Source organism: Myotis brandtii, unplaced genomic scaffold (assembly GCF_000412655.1).
Source record: "Myotis brandtii unplaced genomic scaffold, ASM41265v1 scaffold417, whole genome shotgun sequence".
Classification (NCBI taxonomy): Eukaryota; Metazoa; Chordata; class Mammalia; order Chiroptera; family Vespertilionidae; genus Myotis; species Myotis brandtii.
In genome coordinates, this window is record NW_005366017.1 from 531,947 (window position 1) to 551,484 (window position 19,538).

At 43.8% G+C, this 19,538-nt stretch overlaps 3 protein-coding genes across 7 annotated transcripts in view; 2 read left to right on the forward strand and 1 right to left on the reverse strand.

The window, feature by feature from the left end:
* NCAPD2 (non-SMC condensin I complex, subunit D2) overlaps window positions 1-11,334 on the reverse strand; it is a 27,956-nt gene extending 16,622 nt beyond the window's left edge. Inside the window, exons 1-6 of one of the 2 annotated variants that reach the window (XM_005873712.2) lie at window positions 10,558-11,334; window positions 9,646-9,795; window positions 3,587-3,662; window positions 2,777-2,835; window positions 2,111-2,292; window positions 1,678-1,820 (exon numbers count right to left, since the gene is read on the reverse strand). In XM_005873712.2, coding sequence (XP_005873774.1) covers window positions 1,678-1,820; window positions 2,111-2,292; window positions 2,777-2,835; window positions 3,587-3,662; window positions 9,646-9,772 — 587 coding nt within the window. In that variant the 5' untranslated portion in view covers window positions 9,773-9,795; window positions 10,558-11,334. Of the gene's footprint in view, window positions 1-1,677; window positions 1,821-2,110; window positions 2,293-2,776; window positions 2,836-3,586; window positions 3,663-9,645; window positions 9,796-10,544 lie in introns of both variants that reach the window. The other variant, XM_014545674.1, reaches the window with a different exon arrangement.
* A 97-nt stretch (window positions 11,335-11,431) lies between these two features.
* Window positions 11,432-12,607, forward strand: MRPL51 (mitochondrial ribosomal protein L51). Its single transcript, XM_005873711.2, has 3 exons — window positions 11,432-11,646; window positions 11,731-11,841; window positions 12,288-12,607. Exons 1-3 carry the CDS (start codon window positions 11,568-11,570, stop codon window positions 12,482-12,484), a joined length of 387 nt encoding a protein of 128 aa, XP_005873773.1. The 5' UTR covers window positions 11,432-11,567; the 3' UTR covers window positions 12,485-12,607.
* Window positions 12,608-17,569: 4,962 nt separating this feature from the next.
* VAMP1 (vesicle-associated membrane protein 1 (synaptobrevin 1)) overlaps window positions 17,570-19,538 on the forward strand; it is a 55,035-nt gene continuing 53,066 nt past the window's right edge. For all 4 annotated transcript variants that reach the window (XM_005873720.2, XM_014545675.1, XM_005873719.2 and 1 more), the window contains exon 1: window positions 17,570-17,812. In XM_005873720.2, the coding sequence (XP_005873782.1) occupies window positions 17,811-17,812 (2 nt within the window). In that variant the 5' untranslated portion in view covers window positions 17,570-17,810. The remainder of the gene's footprint in view (window positions 17,813-19,538) is intronic.

Here is a 19,538-nt window from a genome sequence, read left to right on the forward strand (position 1 = left end):
GTCACTGAAGGAAGCAAGCCTCATGTTAGTTTCAAGCTGCCTGGCTGCCGGCCGCCATCTTGGCTGACAGTTAATTTACATATCTCCCTGATTAGCCAATGGGAAGGGTAGCGGTCGTACGCCAATTACCATGTTTCTCTTTTATTAGTGTAGATTATTTATTATTGCACTATTTACCATACAAACAACTATATACCTACTTTGCCCACCCCTGTATATGATAAAAGATAGGACAAAATCACCAGTGACTTCTCATTGTTAAACATAAGTCAATTCAGTCCTCAGCTTAATCGACCTTTCAGCTCCATTTGACATAGTTGGTCACTCCTTTCTCCAAAAGAAACATGCTTCATATGGCTTCTAGAATGCCAGAGTCTCCTCTCAGTTTCTTTGTCTGATCCTTCCTCATCACCCCACCTTCTTAATGCTGAAGTGTCCCAGGGTATAGTCTTTGGATTTCTGCTCTATTGTGGCTACTTACTGATTAATAATCTCATTCAGTCTTATGGCTATAAAAACATATATTCCCAAATGTGTACCTCTAGGCCACACCTCTTTCCTGTGCTCCAGATTTGTACATTCCCCATCTGAATCTGACATTTGGATATCTAATAAGCACCTCAAACTCTGTATGTCTAAAACAAAACTTCTAATTGTCTCCCCCAAAACACACCCCCATAACCTTCCCCATATTTCAGTTACAGACAATTCCATTCTTCCAAATGCTCCGATTTCGTCATCCTCCCTCAAACCTCACACACATCTGTCACCTCATCTTGTAAGCTCTACCCTTAAGAAAATAAAGTATGAACTACAACCACTTCTCTTTATCTCCACTAACACTCTCTGGTCTAAATTATCATCATCTCTTGCCCAAGTTACTGCAATAGCCTCCTAACTGGTCTTCCACTTCTTTCCCTCCATAGTCTGTTTCAGCACAACAGCCAAGATGGCCCTGTGAAAGACCAAGAAAAGAACACCTGTTGCCCTGCTCGGAACCCTTGAGGGATCCCACCTCACTCTAAGAAATGCCAATTACCATGAAGACCTACAAGCATCTGCAGTTTGGCTCCCCCATGTCCGCCATGACCTATAACCCATCCCTCTCTCTGGCCTCATTGCTAGTCCTTGTACACGCTGGACACGCTCCCTCCTCAGGGTCCTTGCCCTCTCATGGCTCTGATGACTTCCTCGGGGTCTTTGCTCAAATGTCACTGAGTCAAAGAGATCTTGCCAGAACGACTGAATTAAAATCACAACCTTCTTCCATTAAATGCCCCCCCCCATTTTTCTCCATAGTAATAAACCATAAAATATACTATATATTCTTATTTTAAAAATTGGCTTTTGCTCTATAAAATAAACTGAGGGCAAAAATTTTTGTTTCTGGTGCCTATAATGATACCAACTATGCACCTAGGAGATTCTCAGTAAATAATGTTTCATGAATGAATACATGGGTATTAAAGATGAAAAATTAGAAAAAAAAAGATGAGAAATTCACAGCAGTTTCTAACATTCATTATCTACTTCCTAATAACTTAATGTTTTGAGTATATTTCTAGTATATTACAGATACAACTGAGGCATGAAATGAAGTATTTACAAGGTAGGTCCAGCAAAAGAGCCCTCATCCACATAGCTCAGTATCATCTGTAGTCGTTTTTAACTGCCTACCTGACAAATTCCTCTTCAATTATTGAGTGGTTCCATAGGTGACGAATGTCCAACTGGAGCAGCTGTGTTAAAAGCTGAAGAATTGGTTGCCTCTCCTCTTCCCAGTCAAAGCCATGGGCTGACTTGGCCCTGGCTTTCTTGCCCTAAAAAAAGATCATGTATACATTTAGAAAAAGAATAAGGAAAAAAGTCAAGATCTGCTAGTCTGAGTGCCTAAACTAACCAGTATCGAGACAAGATAGAAGGTAATACACAAGAGACATAGTAAGTTCCAAAATATAGAAAAGCTGATTGTCACAAAAGGGTATGTTGTGATACTTTTGAGCATAAACCCTAAATAAGAACAGAAAGGAGTTTCAGAATCATAGGATTCCCTTCTTTCCTATCAGTTCACCCATCCTTCCTATTAAATGAGCCAGGAACTCCAAGTTACCTTCCCACCAAGGTCCAGGTCCACGAGATTCGTCTGGGTGGTCATAGTCTCAAAGGATTCCAAGAGGCGTACCAGAGCATAGCAGTTCATTTTGAGCGCATTTAGGTGGGCGCTTCTATCTGATACACTCAAAGTTGCATCATCGAGGATAGCTGGAAGTTCCTGAGCGTGGCGGGATACCACTGCGACGGTCAGAATTGGAGTCAGTTTCATTCCCTTTCCTCATAGTACCCCAACCTCCAAACACCCTGCACTCGCAGCCATCAGATTACCAAAGATCTGTGTTTCATTTCTCAGTGGCCACAACACAAGCTAAGTCCTTTGGGACCCTTGACCCTGATACCATGAACATGCCTTGTCCCTCCCTACTCACTCCAGTTACCACAATTTCTTCCTGGCAACTGGGAAGAAATATCTCCATGAAAGAGAGATAGTTCAAAAGCAGGAAGAATTTCTTGTTGGTCTGCCCTTACAGTGAACACACATAACTCTGTATTGCCCACCAAGATTACAGACCTAATAGGTCAAAGGTCCCTGGGCTTAGCCAAACCAACTGAATCACCAAAGCCTTGATATCATCATGTGGCTGATAAAATGTAGTAAACAAATAACAAACACCTTCTATCCCATTCTTGCCCCCCCCACCCCTCACCCGCCTATACACACCTTTTATCAGGAATTCCAGGGCATCTTCCTTGAGGCCAGGATCTATACTTCGAAAGTGACTGAGGGAAAGAAAGTGCAAGGGTTGAGACAGGAACCTGCAGAGCCCATTCTAACAGATCAGATCTAACTTGAAGAACCTAATGGCTAAAAATACATTGAAATTGCTCAACTGAAAAAATATGGTGGCAAGTTGGTGTAAATCCCCATCAGTAGAGATATCAGCACCCAGACAATTTTTTAAAAATATATTTTTATTGATTTCAGAGAGGAAGGGAGAGGAAGAGAGATAGAAACATCAATGATGAGAGAGAATCACTGATTGGTTGCCTCCTCCAAGCCCCACACTGGGGATCAAGCCCGTAACCCAGGCATGTGGCCTTGTCCGGAATCGAACCTGAGACCTTTCAGTCCGCAGGCCGATGCTCTATCCCGAGCCAAACCAGCTAGGATGCACCCAGAACAATTTATCAATGAACATAATTTAGAATTTCAGGACTAACATGCAAAGTTAGTTCAAACAGCCACCAGTTCTTTCTTTCTTTCTTTTTTTTTTAAAAAAAAATATATATTTTATTGATTTTTTACAGAGAGGAAGGGAGAGGGATAGAGAGCTAGAAATATCAATGAGAGAGAAACATCAGTCAGCTGCCTCCTGCACACCTCCCACTGGGGATGTGCCCGCAACAAAGGTACATGCCCTTGACCGGAATCGAACCTGGGACCTTTCAGTCTGCAGGCCGATGCTCTACCCACTGAGCCAAACCAGTTAGGGCACCACCAGTTCTTTTTAAAACACCAGTGAGTACTTACTGTAGAATGCTGTAGACAGTATCAAAGTGCTCCAGCATGGCCAGGGGCCCCTGAGCTCGGAAGGCAGCCTGAAAAGCTATAAAGATGAAAGAATCTGATCAATACAGAGGGGAGAGGCACTTTTGGTTCATTCTATTCATGGCAGAAAATTGAGTTAATTGCTTTTATTGGCAGAATCACAAAATAGTTCATTTCAATGTAACCTATTATAATATCTTACATTTTGTCCTGTTTTATAAGTAAAGCCTTACTTGAGTTTCATCATATTTCTGAGCTAGACAAAGCAGACAGTATTACGCCTATTTTATGGGAAAAGAAATGGTCAAAAAGTAGTTATGTGACCTGTCCAGCTTACAGTAGTTAGTGAACTAATTTTAATTTTGAAATTATAAAAACGGCAAAACCAGTACAGAGTTCTGTACTTTCCCCCCAGATAATGGTCACATAGTATAAAGATCTATTCTAAAGCAAGACACTAACATTAATTAATTCAATGCTATTAATTAATCTACAAATCTTATTTGAATTTTGCCAGTTGTAGCTATGCCCCTTTCTGGTTCAGGATCCTATCTAGCACACCACAGTGCATTCAGCTGTTGTCTCCTCTAATCTTTCTTTCATGATCTTGACACTTTTGAAGTGTACTAGCCAGTTATTCTATAGAATGTCCCTCAGTTTGGGTTTGTCTGATATTGTCTCATGATTAGAGTGAGGTTAGATTAATTTGCATTTTTAGTAAATTACCATGGAAGGGAGGTTGGGTCCTTCAGATGCATCTTACAAACAAGTAAGTGATGTCAATGTCTTAGTATTGGTGATGTTAACTTCGATTATTTAGTGTTTGTCAGGTGTCTCCACTGTAAAGTTACTATTTTACCCTTTGCAAATAATAAGTATCTTGTGGGGAGATACTTAGAAAGTATGCAAATATCCTGTTTCTTATCATATTCGCCCACTAATCTAAGCATCTATTAATAGTTCTTGCCTGCCACAATTATTATTGTGGTATTTTCTAAATGGTGACTTTTCTATCTCCATCATTCCTTTTACACTTACTAATGGGAATGCCACTATGAGGATGAGCTGTGCCTTTCCCCTCATTTATTTATTTATATCAGAGTGGATTCATGGATGCATCTTTTATTCTGTCTTAATCCATTCCTATTACTATTTATTTTGTTGCTCAAATCATCCCAAACTTGACTATTGGTAGCTCCTTCAACTTGGCCTGTGTCCTGACATGCCTCCTGTACTTGTACTCTTGTACTTTTTTGTACCACATGATGTTCCAGCTCATCTTATACTTTCACTGACCCTGTTCTGGCATCAACATTCTCAACAGAATTCTGGTTCCTTTTATGAGAGTATGGTATGTAGAAAGCAAGTTCTAGGCACTAGTTAGGCTTACTACTATTGGAGTATCATTGCTTTTAGACCCTCTCAGTAGAGAAAAGCAGGATATATACATATGTATGTACACACACACACTTATATCTATTTTATCTCTGTCTATATTAAACACATGAGTTCATTTATGTATTAGCTTAGTTAACCTAGTAAACACATAAAGCAGTTTTAGAATTACTAACCCACACCTTATAAAAAATAAATTTACTGTCCTGGCTGGTGTTCTCAGTGGTTAGACATTGACCCACACACTGAAGGGTGGCAGGTTCAATTCCCAATCAAGGGCATGTACCTGGGTTGCAGGCTGGATCCCTGGCCCTGGTTGGGGCAAGTTTGGGAGGCAACCAATCGATGTTCTCCCTCACATTGATCTTTCCCTCTCTCTAAAAATCAATGGAAAAAATACCCTCAGGGAAGGATTAACAAAAACAAGCAAACAAAAAAACCCCACCAAAACAACACAAGCAAACAAACACACCACCATGCTAGCTATTTTCACTTTAAACTTATGATTTACTAGAGCCCTGGTGCATGAATTCGTGCACAGGTGGGGTCCGTCCATCCAGCTGGCCCACCGGGATCTGGCTGATCAGCCGGGGGGAGGGGCCCCTGGCGGTTGTCGGGCCTGCCCTGCCCCCTGGTTGAAGGGACAATTTGCATATTAGCCTTTTATTATATAGGATTATTTCTTAAGCCTTTTACAAATCCCTAAGGTTACTCACTTTCTTCTAGGCAATGTTTCACTTTCCTCTGCTTATGACATCAAGACCTCCTTTCTTAACTCACCCTCAGTTAAAGGCATCACTTCCCATCTCACGGAGAAAACAGAATTGGGACAGAAGAGAACTTCTAGCTGCCCCAAGCTCTGTATTTACCACACTACCTGTCTCTGTGCTCATAGACTGCCTTCCTTCTCTTTTGCTACTGCACATAAACTGTCCACGCTCTAATGAAACCATTTCCCACCTATGTACCAGATCACATACTCTTACCTACTAAAAGATACTGTTCCAATAATTGTTTCCTCTCCCTTCTGCATCATTAGCTTTTCCCTCTCTGATCATTTCCATTCAGCACAGACACATGTAATGCTGCCCATCTTACCAAAATATCCCCCATTGACTCTACCTCCCCTTTTAGCTACCATCCCATTTCTCTGATACCCCTTAAAGCAAAACAAAAAGTTATCTAAACTTACCACCATCTCTAATCTCTCTCCTCCCATTTTTTCATAAGCCTATACCACCATTTCTCTGAAACAGCTTTTATCACGGTTGCCAGCAACTGCCAAATCGCTAAATCCAGTAATCTCAATTTGCAGTTGATCTCCTTTCCTTTTTGAAATGTTCTCTTAATGTAGCTCCCACTTAGCGCCTTAATTCACTTTCTGCTTCAATAATTGGTCCTTAGTTTCTTCTACGGGTTCTTTCTCATCTCTCCAGCCTTTAAATATATTTTTATTGATTTCAGAGAGGAAGGGAGAGGGAGATAAAAACATCAATGATGATAGAGAACCATTCATTGATTGGCTGCCTTCTGCACACTCCCTACTGGGGATCAAGCCTGCAACCTGGGTATGTGCCCTCACAGGGAACTGAACTGTGATCTACTGGTTCATAGGTCAATGCTCAATTACTGAGCCATGACGGCCGGGTTCTGCAGCCTTTAAATGTTGGACTTGTCTCTGGTCTTATGACTTCAAATTGTTTTTCTTCTCCATCTACTTTCACTCCAATCTCATGACTTTAAATGCCCTCTACATGCTGAAAATTAAATCTCAAAAATCTTTAGCTGGAACCTCTCCCCTGAATTCCACAGTCTAAATCTGCTCCTCTCACATCCTGGTCTCAATAAATGACAACTCCATTCTTCTAGTTGCTCAAGTCAAAAGCCTTGCAATCCCTTCTTTTTTTCTAGCCCTATAAATCCAATCTGATCCAACAATAATCCTATTGGCTCTACTTTCAAAATATACTCAGGCCCTGATCAGGTAGCTGAGTTGGTTAGAGTGTCATCCTGTTATGCCAAAGTTTTGGGTTCGATCCCGTCAGGGCACATATAAGAACCAACCAATGAATGCATAAATGAGCGGAACAACAAATCAGTGTTTCTCTCCCTTCCTCTCTATCTCTAAAATCAATTAAAAACACACACACACAAAATATTCAGAATCTAACCCTTTATGATCCCCTCCACTGCTATCATCCCAGGCAAGCTACCTGTTATTACTATACTAGCCTATTACTCTCCCTGCTTCTTCCCTTGCCCTTTACAGAGAGTCTCTGTTCAACAGAGTAATTCTTTTAATTTTTGTTTTGTTAATCCTCACCCAAGGATATTTTTCCATTGATTTTTAGAGAGTGGAAGGGAGCAGGAGAGAAATATTGATGTGAGAGAGACACATCAATTGGTTGCCTCCCACAAGCTCACTAACCAGAGCAGGTGCAACAGAGTTAAGTGCCCTTGACTGGAAATGGAATCCTTGACTCTTTCATCCTCAGGCTGACATGCTATGCACTGCTTTTTTGTCTGCTTGGAATGCCCTGCCTTGAGATCTGCATAGATGACTCCCTCATTTTTTTTTTTAAATATATTTTATTGATTTATTACAGAGAGGAAGGGAGAGGGATAGTTAGAAAGATCGATGAGAGAGAAACATCGATGAATCAGCTGCCTCCTGCACACCCCCTACTGGGGATGTGTCCGCAACCAAGGTACATGCCCTTGACCGGAATCGAACCTCGGACCCTTCAGTCTGCGGGCCGACGCTCTATCCACTGAGCCAAACCAGTTAGGGCACACTCCCTCACTTTTAAGGTCTCTGCTCAAATGTCACCTATCAGCAGGCTTTCTCCGATCATCCAACACAAAATGCCAGTCCCTGCCAATGGCACACCTTATCTTTTTTATCTTGCTTTACTTTTCTTGTTGGCACTTACAACCACCCGACATACTCCATATTTGCTGATTACTTGTTGAGAGCCTTGAGAAAACTGTCATCTTGTCTGTTTTGTTTACTATTGTGTTGCCTAGAACAGTGCCTGGCACATAGCATGTCCTTAGTATATTCCTGTTGAACAAATCAAATGATCTGATTTTGGATATTTATAAAACTTATATTGAGGATTTTAAACACCAAAAGCAATGCAAGTGTTATTTAAAGACTCTTAAAGAGAGTGACCATCCATTTAAAAACAATAATGCATTATAATAACTGAAGAGCAGTTAGCTATAGTGTGCAACATGTGCAATTGGTGATACATATATCTATGCAATAAGGACAGAACAGTCTGTGACACTATTGATTGGCCGCCCATCAGTCAGTCGACCTCCACACTCCACCTTATTCCTTGTTTACCAAATGGCATTATGTTCAGGTTTAGGGAGACTAAACCTAGGTAATAATCTTGATTAATTTAGCCAACTTTAGTAATTCCATTTCTCTTACTAGTAAAGTAGTTAGGGAAATAGCACATGATCCAATTATGGCTAAATCTGTTGGGAAGTTTCTGGTAAAAATTTTTAAAGAGAAAGAAAAAGCACAAGATGGAAAATTCCCTTTTCTATTTCTGGTCGTCAGAAGAAGGAGGTGCTGCCCTGACTGGTTTGGCTCAGTGGATAGAGCGTCGGCCTGCGGATTGAGGGGTCCCAGGTTCGATTCTGGTCAAGAGCATGTACCTTGGTTGGGGGCACATTCCCAGTAGGAGGTGTGCAGGAGGCAGCTGATCGATGTTTCTCCTCTCATCGATGTTTCTAACTCTCTATCCCTCTCCCTTCCTCTCTGTAAAAAAATCAATAAAATATATTAAAAAAAGAAAAAGAAAAAAGAAGAAGGAGCTACCATCTGGCAACTAAGATGGGATGGCTAAGAGGAGATAAGCTGGAGTTTATCAGATTATCAAGATGCTGCATTAACTGACTCTCCCGTTGAAGAAGATAGTAAGTGAAGTAGGTTATTATTTTTATCTTTATACATGGGGAAAACTGATGCATGGAGAGACCAAGTAACTTGTCCAAGGTCAGAGTGGTACAGCCAGGATTCAAATTCAGGCAACTTGGCTCCAGAGTCTTAACCTCTACTTTGTGAACCTCTCCAAAGCAATCTAACTGATGCACAACCACTTCCAGTGACACTGTGGGTCTTGCTTGATAATACATTTGTTCTCGGTCATCTATAGGTTTCCATGGGTAACTGCATTGCACATATATTGTAGTGTTGCAGCTGTACATACATATTATGTTTTTTTCCATTATTGCACACTCTTGTAAACAAGAGTTCTAAACTCTAAAAAAAATTTTACTTGAAACACGTCAGATAAAGTCCCAGACACTCCGAGAAAGCTATCTTCTCCTGTAACCCTTAAATCTACTTATTTCAGCATATGTAAAGAGGTAAAGACCTGAAATAATCCTCCCCCACCCACCCATATACACTAATAATGTTTATTGAATAACTGAGATAAGGTGGTCAATGAGTGCATTCTTCCTGTAATGCATCCCATGCAATGCTGAGGAGGAAATATTAGGGAAAATGAAAGAGTTTCCTTGCCCTTATGGAGCTTAGTGGTGTAGTGGAACAGACAAGACAATTTGATTACACGTGGAATGGTTGTTGTGAAGTGCTAGGCACAGTGCCAGCTATGGAGTCTTACCTTTAAGCTGTGAGGGAAGATTTCTGACGGACAGTACCTCTTGCACAACATACTGATTCACCCCTCCACTTTTCAACAATTCCTCTGGGGTTAAGGGCAGATGGAACTCACACAGTTGGGGAGACATCCTTCTCCCACTGGCTCACAGGGCTGGAAACCAAACAGAAAATATCTAAGGCTTATTTTTTCTTCTAGTTCTTCTCTCCCTCCCAATATAGAGTGATTTTTAGTCTTACATCATGCAGGTAACATCTTAGAGGATATGAGATCAACCCAGGAGTAGAATCTCATTTCACTCATGACTCTGCCACTTGGTTATGTCATGGACCTCATCTGTACAATGGGGTTATTAGTTTCTGGTCACTTTACATAGGTGCTCTGGGTCAAGGGGTATTAAAGTGTGTAAAGAACTGTAAAGCGGCCTATCAATCCCCTGTGTTTGCATTATTATTTGTTTTTATGGACAAAGCTTATTAAGTAGAATGTCTCGCCTGAGACCAGAACAATGGCCTGGCATGTGGGTTTCCTGGCTCTAGAATGGGAGAGCATTAATATTTATTACATGTTTACTGTATGCCAGGTCTTATTAGGCTATTTGAATAGATCATATCTGATTTAATTCTTCAGATCCCACTCTCATGGAGTACATAACACAGCCCAATTAACAGATGATGAAAATGAGGCTAAGAAAGCTTAAGCCTGAAGGCAAGAGACTCACGCAAATTCTGCCGCAGACCTATCAGCCTGTTTCTACCACATCGTACCCCCAGGATATGCCCACTAGACCTCCCCGCCTCTCGCAGGCCGCCTAACACCGCGCGCGTCCCATTACCCGTGCCCCCGGTACCCTATTTTCCCAGTCTTTCCATCATCCGCTCTCCATGACCACCACACCTTACCCGAGAACCTCACCGGTCGTTCCTGGGACTCGGGTAGTGGAGCTGAAATGGAGAAAACCGGCCAATCCCCAGCAGGCGGAGGCAAAAACCTGCCTCTGAGCCAGGCGACGCGCGGGCAAAGCCACGAATGTGGAGTTCAAATCCCAACGGCCGCAAGGGGACCAATCGCGACGCTCGCTGCAGAGGCCGACCAATCACAGCGCAGGATCCGGAAAGCCGGGCCGCGCCGCCTAGAGAGGGGCGGGGCCTCGTTACAGAATCTGGACTCCAGCGCCCTAATCTTGCGGCTGCTGCCTTCCCTGCTTGGTCCTCTGCCCTGTCGGTGGGGAGGAGGCCCCGGCAGTGTCCGCCAGGGATGCCGCGTTCCTAGCTGAGCAGTGGTAGAGCCCCTGGAGTAGTGACCCACTCAGTCAAACCCAGGACTGGAGCCAAGTACAGGCCGGGATTGAGAAGGTGTAGGATCTAGTCCGGGTCCCGCCATTTCCTCTGCTACGTGACGTCCAGCAAGTCACTTCACTCAGGAGCCCGATTTTCTCCCCTGTACAATAGGGGTAGTAAAAAAAAAAAGCGACAGCGCAAAACTGCTGTGAGGCATAGAAAAAGGAAGCTCTGGGTTCCAGGGTCTGGACCATCTCCCTCGCAGCTGGGGGACGGCCAAGAAAACAAAAGAATGAATTTTTTTGAAATCCAGTTTTGGGACACACGACGGAGAGACTCCCTCACCTCTACTACCGCTCCAAGACTTCCGGCTCGCAGAACGGAAGCGCCTAGGCGGGGCAGGGTCTGAGTGACAGACACCCGGGCCTCTGTGCGCCCGAACTCGGAAGGCGGGGCTTGTGGCTGGGGAAGGAGGAGCTTAGGAGCTCGCTGCGCCCAGAGCTATCTGGGTAAGGCCCAAGATGGCTGCTTCCACCTAGTGCCGACGTGAGGGCAGCACGAGCGGTCCCTGCCATCTCCTTGAAGCTCACGTCTGGCCAGCACTCTTCCATAGCTGCATGCTGTGGTAGGGGAGGGACGAGAACAATGGCAGGGTGCCTCGCTGCGGACGCAGGAAGGCGCCTGTGGAGCTGGGTGCCCCAGGCCTGCAGAAGTTTCTCTCTGGGTAAGTGGCGGATGGAGAGAGACGCCCGGAGAACTGCTTTTCAGTAAGCGGCCAGGATTCAGTCTCTTCCTTCTCCATCCCTAGGTGTTCCTGACTTGTATTTTGTAAGGCATACCGTCCCGCCCCCCAAAGTGGTTGATCGTTGGAACGAGAAGAGGGCCATGTTTGGGGTGTATGATAACATCGGGATCCTGGGTAAGACTCGACTCCCTTGCACAGAATTTAAGAATGGCAATTACGTTGTAACAATGGCCTTTCCCCCCCCCCCCCCACCTGTGTAGGAATGGTACCGTGCTCAATAGCAAAGAGCAAACACTTATGTGGTTATTTACGTTATACTGGGCATTGTTCTGAGTGTCCTACATGTATTAACTCATTTAATCCGCATAATAACGTTTTCACTTTACAGGTGAGGAAACTGAAGCATAAAGAGGCTAAGTAATTTTTTCAAAACTAGCAAATAGCAGTGTCAGAATTTGAACCCCAAACAGTCTGGCTCCAAAGTCTGTGCTCTTGATACTGTAGTGTAATGTGTCTCGTCTGTAGGGGCTGCTCTGAACGGTGCAACTGTATGCGGAAGGCTTAGCAGCTGGTCGAGGCTGTGTTGTCTTGGAACTAATATGTTCTCTCACATTACACAGGAAATTTTGAAAAGCACCCCAAAGAACTAATCAGGGGCCCCAAATGGCTTCGAGGCTGGAAGGGGAATGAATTGCAGCGTTGTATCCGAAAGAAGAGAATGGTTGGAAATCGGATGTTCAGTGATGACCTGCACAACCTTAACAAACGCATCAGCTATCTCTACAAACATTTTAACCGACGTGGAAAGTACCGGTAGAAGAGTAAGCTGGGGACTGTGGAAGAGGCATATCTAACATCCAGGTGGAGGGAAACAGTACTTTTTTCCCTATGAGGAAAGGAATTTGTATGCTCTCCGTAATAAAATGAGGCTTCTTTAGAATCTGTTATCCACACACTTTATTTTCCTCTAGATGCTACTTTTACTTGCATAGACTATGAAGTCTGACTCATTCCTAAGTCTTAGAGTCTGAGATTTGGACTTTACCACTTGCCTTTTGCAGTCTAGCCATGTCTGTGGCCTTTAAAAAAGAAAAATTATTGTTGGCATTTTTTGACATTTGGGCTTCATGTATTGAAAGTGGTAATTTTTAATTGCCTCTTAATGTTAAATATATTTTAAAAAATCCACAGTGGGCCTGGCTGGTGTGGCTCAATGGTTGAGTATCAACCTATAAACCAGGAGCCCAGGTTTCAGGCTTGGTCCACAGTTGGGGGCAGGAAAGAGGCAGCCGATCAATGATTCTCATCATTGATTTTTCTATCTCCCTCTCTCTCCCTCTCTGAAATTAATAAAAATATGTTTTAAAAAAATCCACACTGGAGTAAAATGTAATGGAAAAGTGGCATTATATTTCTGTACTATTCTTATAAAAACTATTGGTTACCTTTTCTGAGCAGAAAATTGTAGGAGAAACAAAAATGTGTAATATATCCTTGACCCACTCTCTGATATGCTTTTCTAGTTAGGGATACCCTAGCCTATCCTATATAATAAAAGGGTAATAGGCAAATGGACTGAACAGCAAATAACTGGTCGCTATAACATGCACTGACCACCAGGGGGCAGATGCTCAATGCAGGAGCTGCCCTCTGGTGGTCAGTGCGCTTCCACAGGGGGAGCGCCGCTTGGCCACAAGCTGGGCTGGCAAGCACAGTAGCCCACCTCTGGCAGCACTAAGGAGCGGGCCTAAGCCGCGGTCGGACATCCCCAAGGCTCCTGGACTGCGAGAGGGCTCAGGCTGGGCTGAGGGACCCCCACCCAAGTGCATGAATTTTGTGCACCAGCCTCTAGTGCAGCAGTTCTCAAACTGTGGGTCGCGACCCCTTTGGGGGTCGAATGACCCTTGCACAGGGGTCACCTAAGACCATCGAAAAACACATATATAATTACATATTGTTTTGTGATTAATCACTATGCTTTAATTATGTTCAATTTGTAACAATGAAATTGGGGGTCACCACAACATGAACTGTATTAAAGGGTCACGGCATTAGGAAGGTTGAGAACCACTGCTCTAGTGTGTGTGTGTGTGTGTGTGTATATATATATATATTCTTCAGAACACTGTGCACTTAGCAGTCTCAAATATTTGATTGTCTCCTCTCCAGTCCCACCAAATTATGTAAGGTATTCCAGAGCCACTCATATTTCATATCCACCTCTCCATTCTTATATCCAGCTCTTCTCCAGCCATCACTTGAAAACACTCTCCCATATTATGAGCCCCGATACATAATATCTACATTTCCATAAGACCCAGGATCGTAATTTATGTTCACACATACCCATATCCACTTCTCTGAAACGCTAAACTTTTCACGTAGGGAGCAGGCCTAAGCCGGCAGTTGGACATTCTTAGTGCTGCTGGGGGAGGCCAGAGAGGCTCCCGCCACCGCCGCTATGCTTGCCAGCCGTGAGCCCAGCTTCTGGCTGAGCGGTGCTCCCCCTGTGGAAGTGCACTGGCCACCAGGGGGCAGTTCCTGCGCTGAGCGTCTGCCCCCTGGTGGTCAGTGCATGTCATAGTTACTGGTTGTTCTGCCATTTGGTCGATTTGCATATTAGCTTTTTATTATATAGGATATTTTAGTAGAACATGTGATTATTAGTGAAGAGGAAACTGATAGTTCAGTTCAGTGAGCATTTATAAAATGTTTCCTGCTGTGAAAATATAAAAGGTCTTGTTTTCAAGGACAGAACAATCTTGTTTTAGGTGTGAAACAGTATGTAACATTTTCATTCAATAAACACTGAATCATATGTGCAAGGTTATTTGTAGGGACATAAATCACTGTCAGGATTGATTCCTAACTCTCAGTAGCTTTCATTCTACTTAAGAGATATATATGTAAACAATATGAATTTGAATATGGTAATTGCATAGAAAAATTAGAGACTTCTAAGAGTTTTTTCTTGGCTGGGGTGGGGGAGTGGGTAGTCAGAAAAGGTATTTGTTGAAAAGATGACATTTGAGCTAAGTCTTGGAAAATTTCAGCTTAAGGACATGGGAAATCAATGTTAACTATGAACAGTAATATATGGGCAGCAGCTTTGATGAGTAAGAAATAATTCAGGTGGGTAGGGGAATGGGGGATAGCCTTGTCATGGGAACATAGACATGTGAGCAAAGGTGGCAACTACTGACACAGGTCCATAGGATTAAGTTAATGATCATTAACATATCAGTAATATTTTTCTAATAACAGGAAATAAGTTTTAGACAGGAAAAATAGCGCCAAATGACCAGGAGTCTAGCGAGGATGAAGACCTTAGATTTTTTTAACCCTGTAGACCAGAGCTGTTCAATCCTGGTTACATGTTAGAAACTTCTCAGAGGCTTTAACAAAAAACAAACAACAACAAAAAAGAAGACTCGGACCCATCCTACACCAATGAAATCAATCTGAGACTGGGTTCCAAGCATTCATGTTTTTAAAAGCTCCCAAGAGGTTCTAAATTAGGATTGAGTACCACTGCTTTGGAAAATGGAAGAAGGTAAGGGAATGCTTTTTAGGGTTCCTTTACTTTGATTTGGCTGAGTCTCTGAATTCATAATATTTTTGCTGTTTGATTTTTCTTGGTTTAATGTGTCTGTGTCTGTCTTCCCCATTAGTTAAGCCTCATTCCCACTGAAGGTAGGGACTGTCTTGTACATATTTGATTGCTGCAGTAGTTGAATATCTGGCATATTAGATATCTTTATATATGGGCTCTTTTTAGAAATATCGATTTTAGAGAAAGAGAAACATTGATTGGTTGCCTCCCATAGACACCCCAACTAGGGATCAAACCTGCATCCTAACTATGTGCTCTGACCAGGAATTGAACTGTGACCTCCCGTTTCATATGTCGACACTCAACCACTGAGCCACGCTGGCTGGGCTCCTTTTTATGATTAAAATAAAACCTGTTAAACGAGTAACAGAGGGAAATTTCATTAATTTGATAAAGATTATATACTGGAGATGAACAACATAGATTTATGGACATGTATTCCCTTTAAAAATCAGCAACAAGACAAGGATGCCCACTATTACTGCTGCATTATAACTTAGTACTAAAGGTCCTAGTCAGTGTTACAAAAAAATTAGTAGTTGCTAAGGGTTAGGGGTGGGGTGGGTGTGGCTATAAAGAGACAGCTCCAGGGAGTCTTGTGCTTGTGTAGTAGTTCTGTACTCTGATTGTGGTAAAAGGAATCTACACTATTTTATAAAACTATATACACATGCAGGCCCACACACACATATACTCAAGAATGCATGTAAAAATGGCAAAATCTGAATAAGCTCTGTGGGTTGTACCAATGTCAATTTCCTGGTTTTAATATTATAGGTGAAGGGCTATAGGGGAACCTCCCTGTATTATTTTCTTAATTTTAAAAGTATTTAAATTAAAAAAAAAATTAAGTGACTTAGTTTTCAGGGGAAAGTTGGTGGGGATACTTAGGTGTTCTTGCTGCCAAAAATAATTCCTCCCATTAATTTTGTCTTTGAGGGTTTATGATTCGTTTTCAGTTCCTACAAGTTGTCATTTTGGTGTGGTTATAGGAGGTAGATGGGATAAACACATGATCAGTACATTATGTTTCTAAGAGCAATTGTTTATTAGTTTTAAGCAGGGTCGTGACATTTGCATAGAGCATTCTGGTGGTTCCTTAAAGGATGAATATGAGGGAGGGCAAGACTAGAAACACAAAGTTATTTCACTAATTCTAAAATACACTTTTTAAAAATTTTAACATCTAAATTAGGATGTTTCAATATAACTGTTAGCCAAATGAGTATCTGAGGCTTCGAAGAAAATTCAGAGACAGAAGAGGAACACTGAGAAATGCTGTCTCACCAAAGTTCTTGATGACTGACTACATTGTGTGGAAAATTATGAACATCTAAGACTGAGTCAAAAAAAATGAATCATAAGAGCCTCAATATGACGTTTTAGGAATACTGTTACCATGTTATTCTTTTGTATTTTCTTTTTTTACATATGCACCAGAGTGAAATATAAAAATCTCTATATAAGTCTATACTTTCAATAAATATAAAAACAGTTCTGATAAGAAACATCGAGTCAGCTTATTTGCTACGTTTTTTCCTAGCGGGAGCTAAAATAATGTTGAGTTTTACAACGGATAAGAACAGTGAGACAAGGGGAGAGAATTCTTGAAATACTAACAAGGAAAAATCGACTCGACTTGGTGAATTATTAGAGGAGGGGTAAGGATGAACGGGGAGGAAGTCCAGGGTGGTGTCCGTTTGGGCCACCTAGTGGGTAAGGTACCTGGAAGGCACGGGAGGAGCAGGTTTGGCGGGAGGTTCAGTGTCGGATACACGGCGTGAGGCGCTTGTCGGCAGCGTGGAAGGAAACGGATGAACGAAGCCTGCGTATCTGCTTTGGGGGGACGGAACCCCCGCCCGGTACTTGGGCCCGAGAGCCTGCCGTTCTGCCTTGACAGACTCTGCCTCCGCGGAGTTGTTGGTCAGAGGCGGGCAGGTGGATGGGACGCCGGACAGATCTGGGCGTCAGGGCTGTGCGTGGACTGACAAACCACCGACTTCCCGGGGACTCCAGAGTCCCGGCCGCTGTGAGCCCGGACACTCAGCCGCTGTCGGCGAGAGCGGCGCGATTGGCTGGCGCTGCCGGCGCTGGGACCTTGGGCGGGGCCAGGCTTCAGAAACTGTTCAGCGATTGGCTAGCAGGCACCAGAAAAGGCTTAACTCGAAATGTTGGAGTTGCCCCTCCAGAGGGTTGAAGCGTGTTTCCACAACCCCCTGTCGCTTAGTTACAGATTAGCCAACTATACTCCTTTGATTGGCCAATTTGCTCGGGCTTCCCTTCTGGACTGCGCCTGTTCGGGGCGTGGATTGGGCCGCGGGATTGTCAATTTTATCGGGGAGGCGTGGCCGGCACTAATAAAGACCGGGACCCGAACTGCAGCTGCAGTAAGTTCCACCGCAGCTAGAGCTCCGGGTGGTCAACTAGACGTGCAGCTCGGCAGTTCCGTGGACTTCAGTCGCAGCGTTCTCCTCGCTGGGTGTCTCGCCGCAGCCTCCGGAGAGGAGACCGATCCTCACTTCTCAGAGAAATGTGAGTTGACTCTGGTGTAGGGAGCTCGACCCTCCATGCCAACTGTCACCGCCAGCGTCAGACTCTGCGGGATGGAAATGGCGCATTGCAGCAGCTGCAGCGACGCGGGGAACTACCCCCGCGCGCAACCCCCAGACCTGACCACCCCCAGCGAGGAGGGCAGCACTCCACTCCTGCACCAGCCACAGCCAGCACCCCACGGGCGGGGCAGGGGCGCAGGGGTCCCACATTCATTGCACCCATTCTTCTCGCCCGAGGGGCGCCTCATGCAGGTCTCGGTCTAGCGGAGCCCGGGAGAGGGCGAAGGTGGGCTTGGAGTTATCGGGTAGGGGTCTGAACGAATCTGTACTTGGTTCCTCTGGAAAAACAGTCGTAGGTGCATCTGCTAGTTAGTAATTTCTGTATGTCCCTCACCCCAACTGTTACGTGTTGCCTCCCTCCCACCTTGGCAGTGAGCAAAGCTCCAGAAACTTATCTGCCAGTTCTCAGAACTCAGGGGGCAGTGCCCTATGGTTCCAAACTGCCTTCCTCCCATGGCCATCCTGAGGTGTTTCCCTTCTCTGAGTCTCAGCCAAGTGCTGGGAAGAGAAATAGAGCTGAGGATCCCCGTCTTCCCCAGCGCATTACATTTAGTCTCGGACCATCTTCAGCATCACCTAAGATCCGAGGGAGAACCATGGCTAGAGAAGTGAAGCACTCCCCTGTCAGGACCACTGTCTGCTTGATAGAGGTCTTTCTTCCTTGCCATTGCCTGGAGTCCTGGCCTGGTCCTAGACAAAAAACCGGAAAAGGTTTACTTATCCTACATAAAGGTTATAACTGTTCTGGATATTTTATTGCTGAGTACTCCCAACTCCCAACAAGTCGTACGTGGAACGGTCCCTTCACATGCTTTATAACCATGTCACATTTTCTCAACTGGATTCCTGCAGCTTTTACTCTGTGACATTCTGTGCATCTTGGCCAAGTCCTGGGAACCCATTTGTTTGCATTTGGAGAAGGAGGATCCTTCTCGGCTGACTGGTTCCCAGGAGCACCCATGTGGGATGCACCGAAGGAGGTGGAGAAAGTGTGGGGACCAGCAGGGCATCACAAGGCCTCTTACCTCAGTCTTGTCATTGCTGCCACCATCCTGGACTGCTTCCAAGATCAAACAGTGGCTCCTACCCACTCACTGGATTTTCCATCTTCAGAGAAACTAGATTGCTGCTGAGTTCAGTGGTGGCACAAGAGTCTCGTGGCTTCCATGGCTTTGGATCTTCCCTTTGCGCCTTTACGCCTTAGAAGTGAGGAAGTGATAAATTAATGGGGATACGTCAGGTGTAATCTGCTAGTGTCTCCTTTCTGAGATCTTATTCTCTATCTTTTTAGACTTGAAAGAAATTCATTTAGGGAGGAGGAACTTCTGGGTATTAGGTCTATTGTGAGCAGTCAAGGCATTTCCTGCGTGGTGACTTGGTGATGGTTTAATCCCTCTATCATTCATTCTTAGACTGCTCCTAGGAGGTATGTTTTGTGAGATTCAGCTTCTGTTTGAGGAGTTCTTATTGTAATTTCTATTCTCCATCAGATTTGAGAGACCTCCCTCCTGCTGGTAGGGTCTTCCTTGGGAGAGAAAATCTCATGCTGTAGGTTAGACTTCATGAAAAAGAGTTTGTCCTGAACACCTCATACTAGGTTAATTCCTTCTAAGGCTGAGGGAATGAGGACAATCACTGTGGGTAGT

Coding starts and splice junctions, on each gene's coding strand:
- MRPL51 (XM_005873711.2), top strand. CDS start 11,568: ATGGCAGGGTGCCTCGCTGCGGACGCAGGAAGGCGCCTGTGGAGCTGG. Junction 11,647..11,730: donor CTGCAGAAGTTTCTCTCTGG/GTAAGTGGCGGA, acceptor CTCCATCCCTAG/GTGTTCCTGACTTGTATTTT. Junction 11,842..12,287: donor TGATAACATCGGGATCCTGG/GTAAGACTCGAC, acceptor CACATTACACAG/GAAATTTTGAAAAGCACCCC.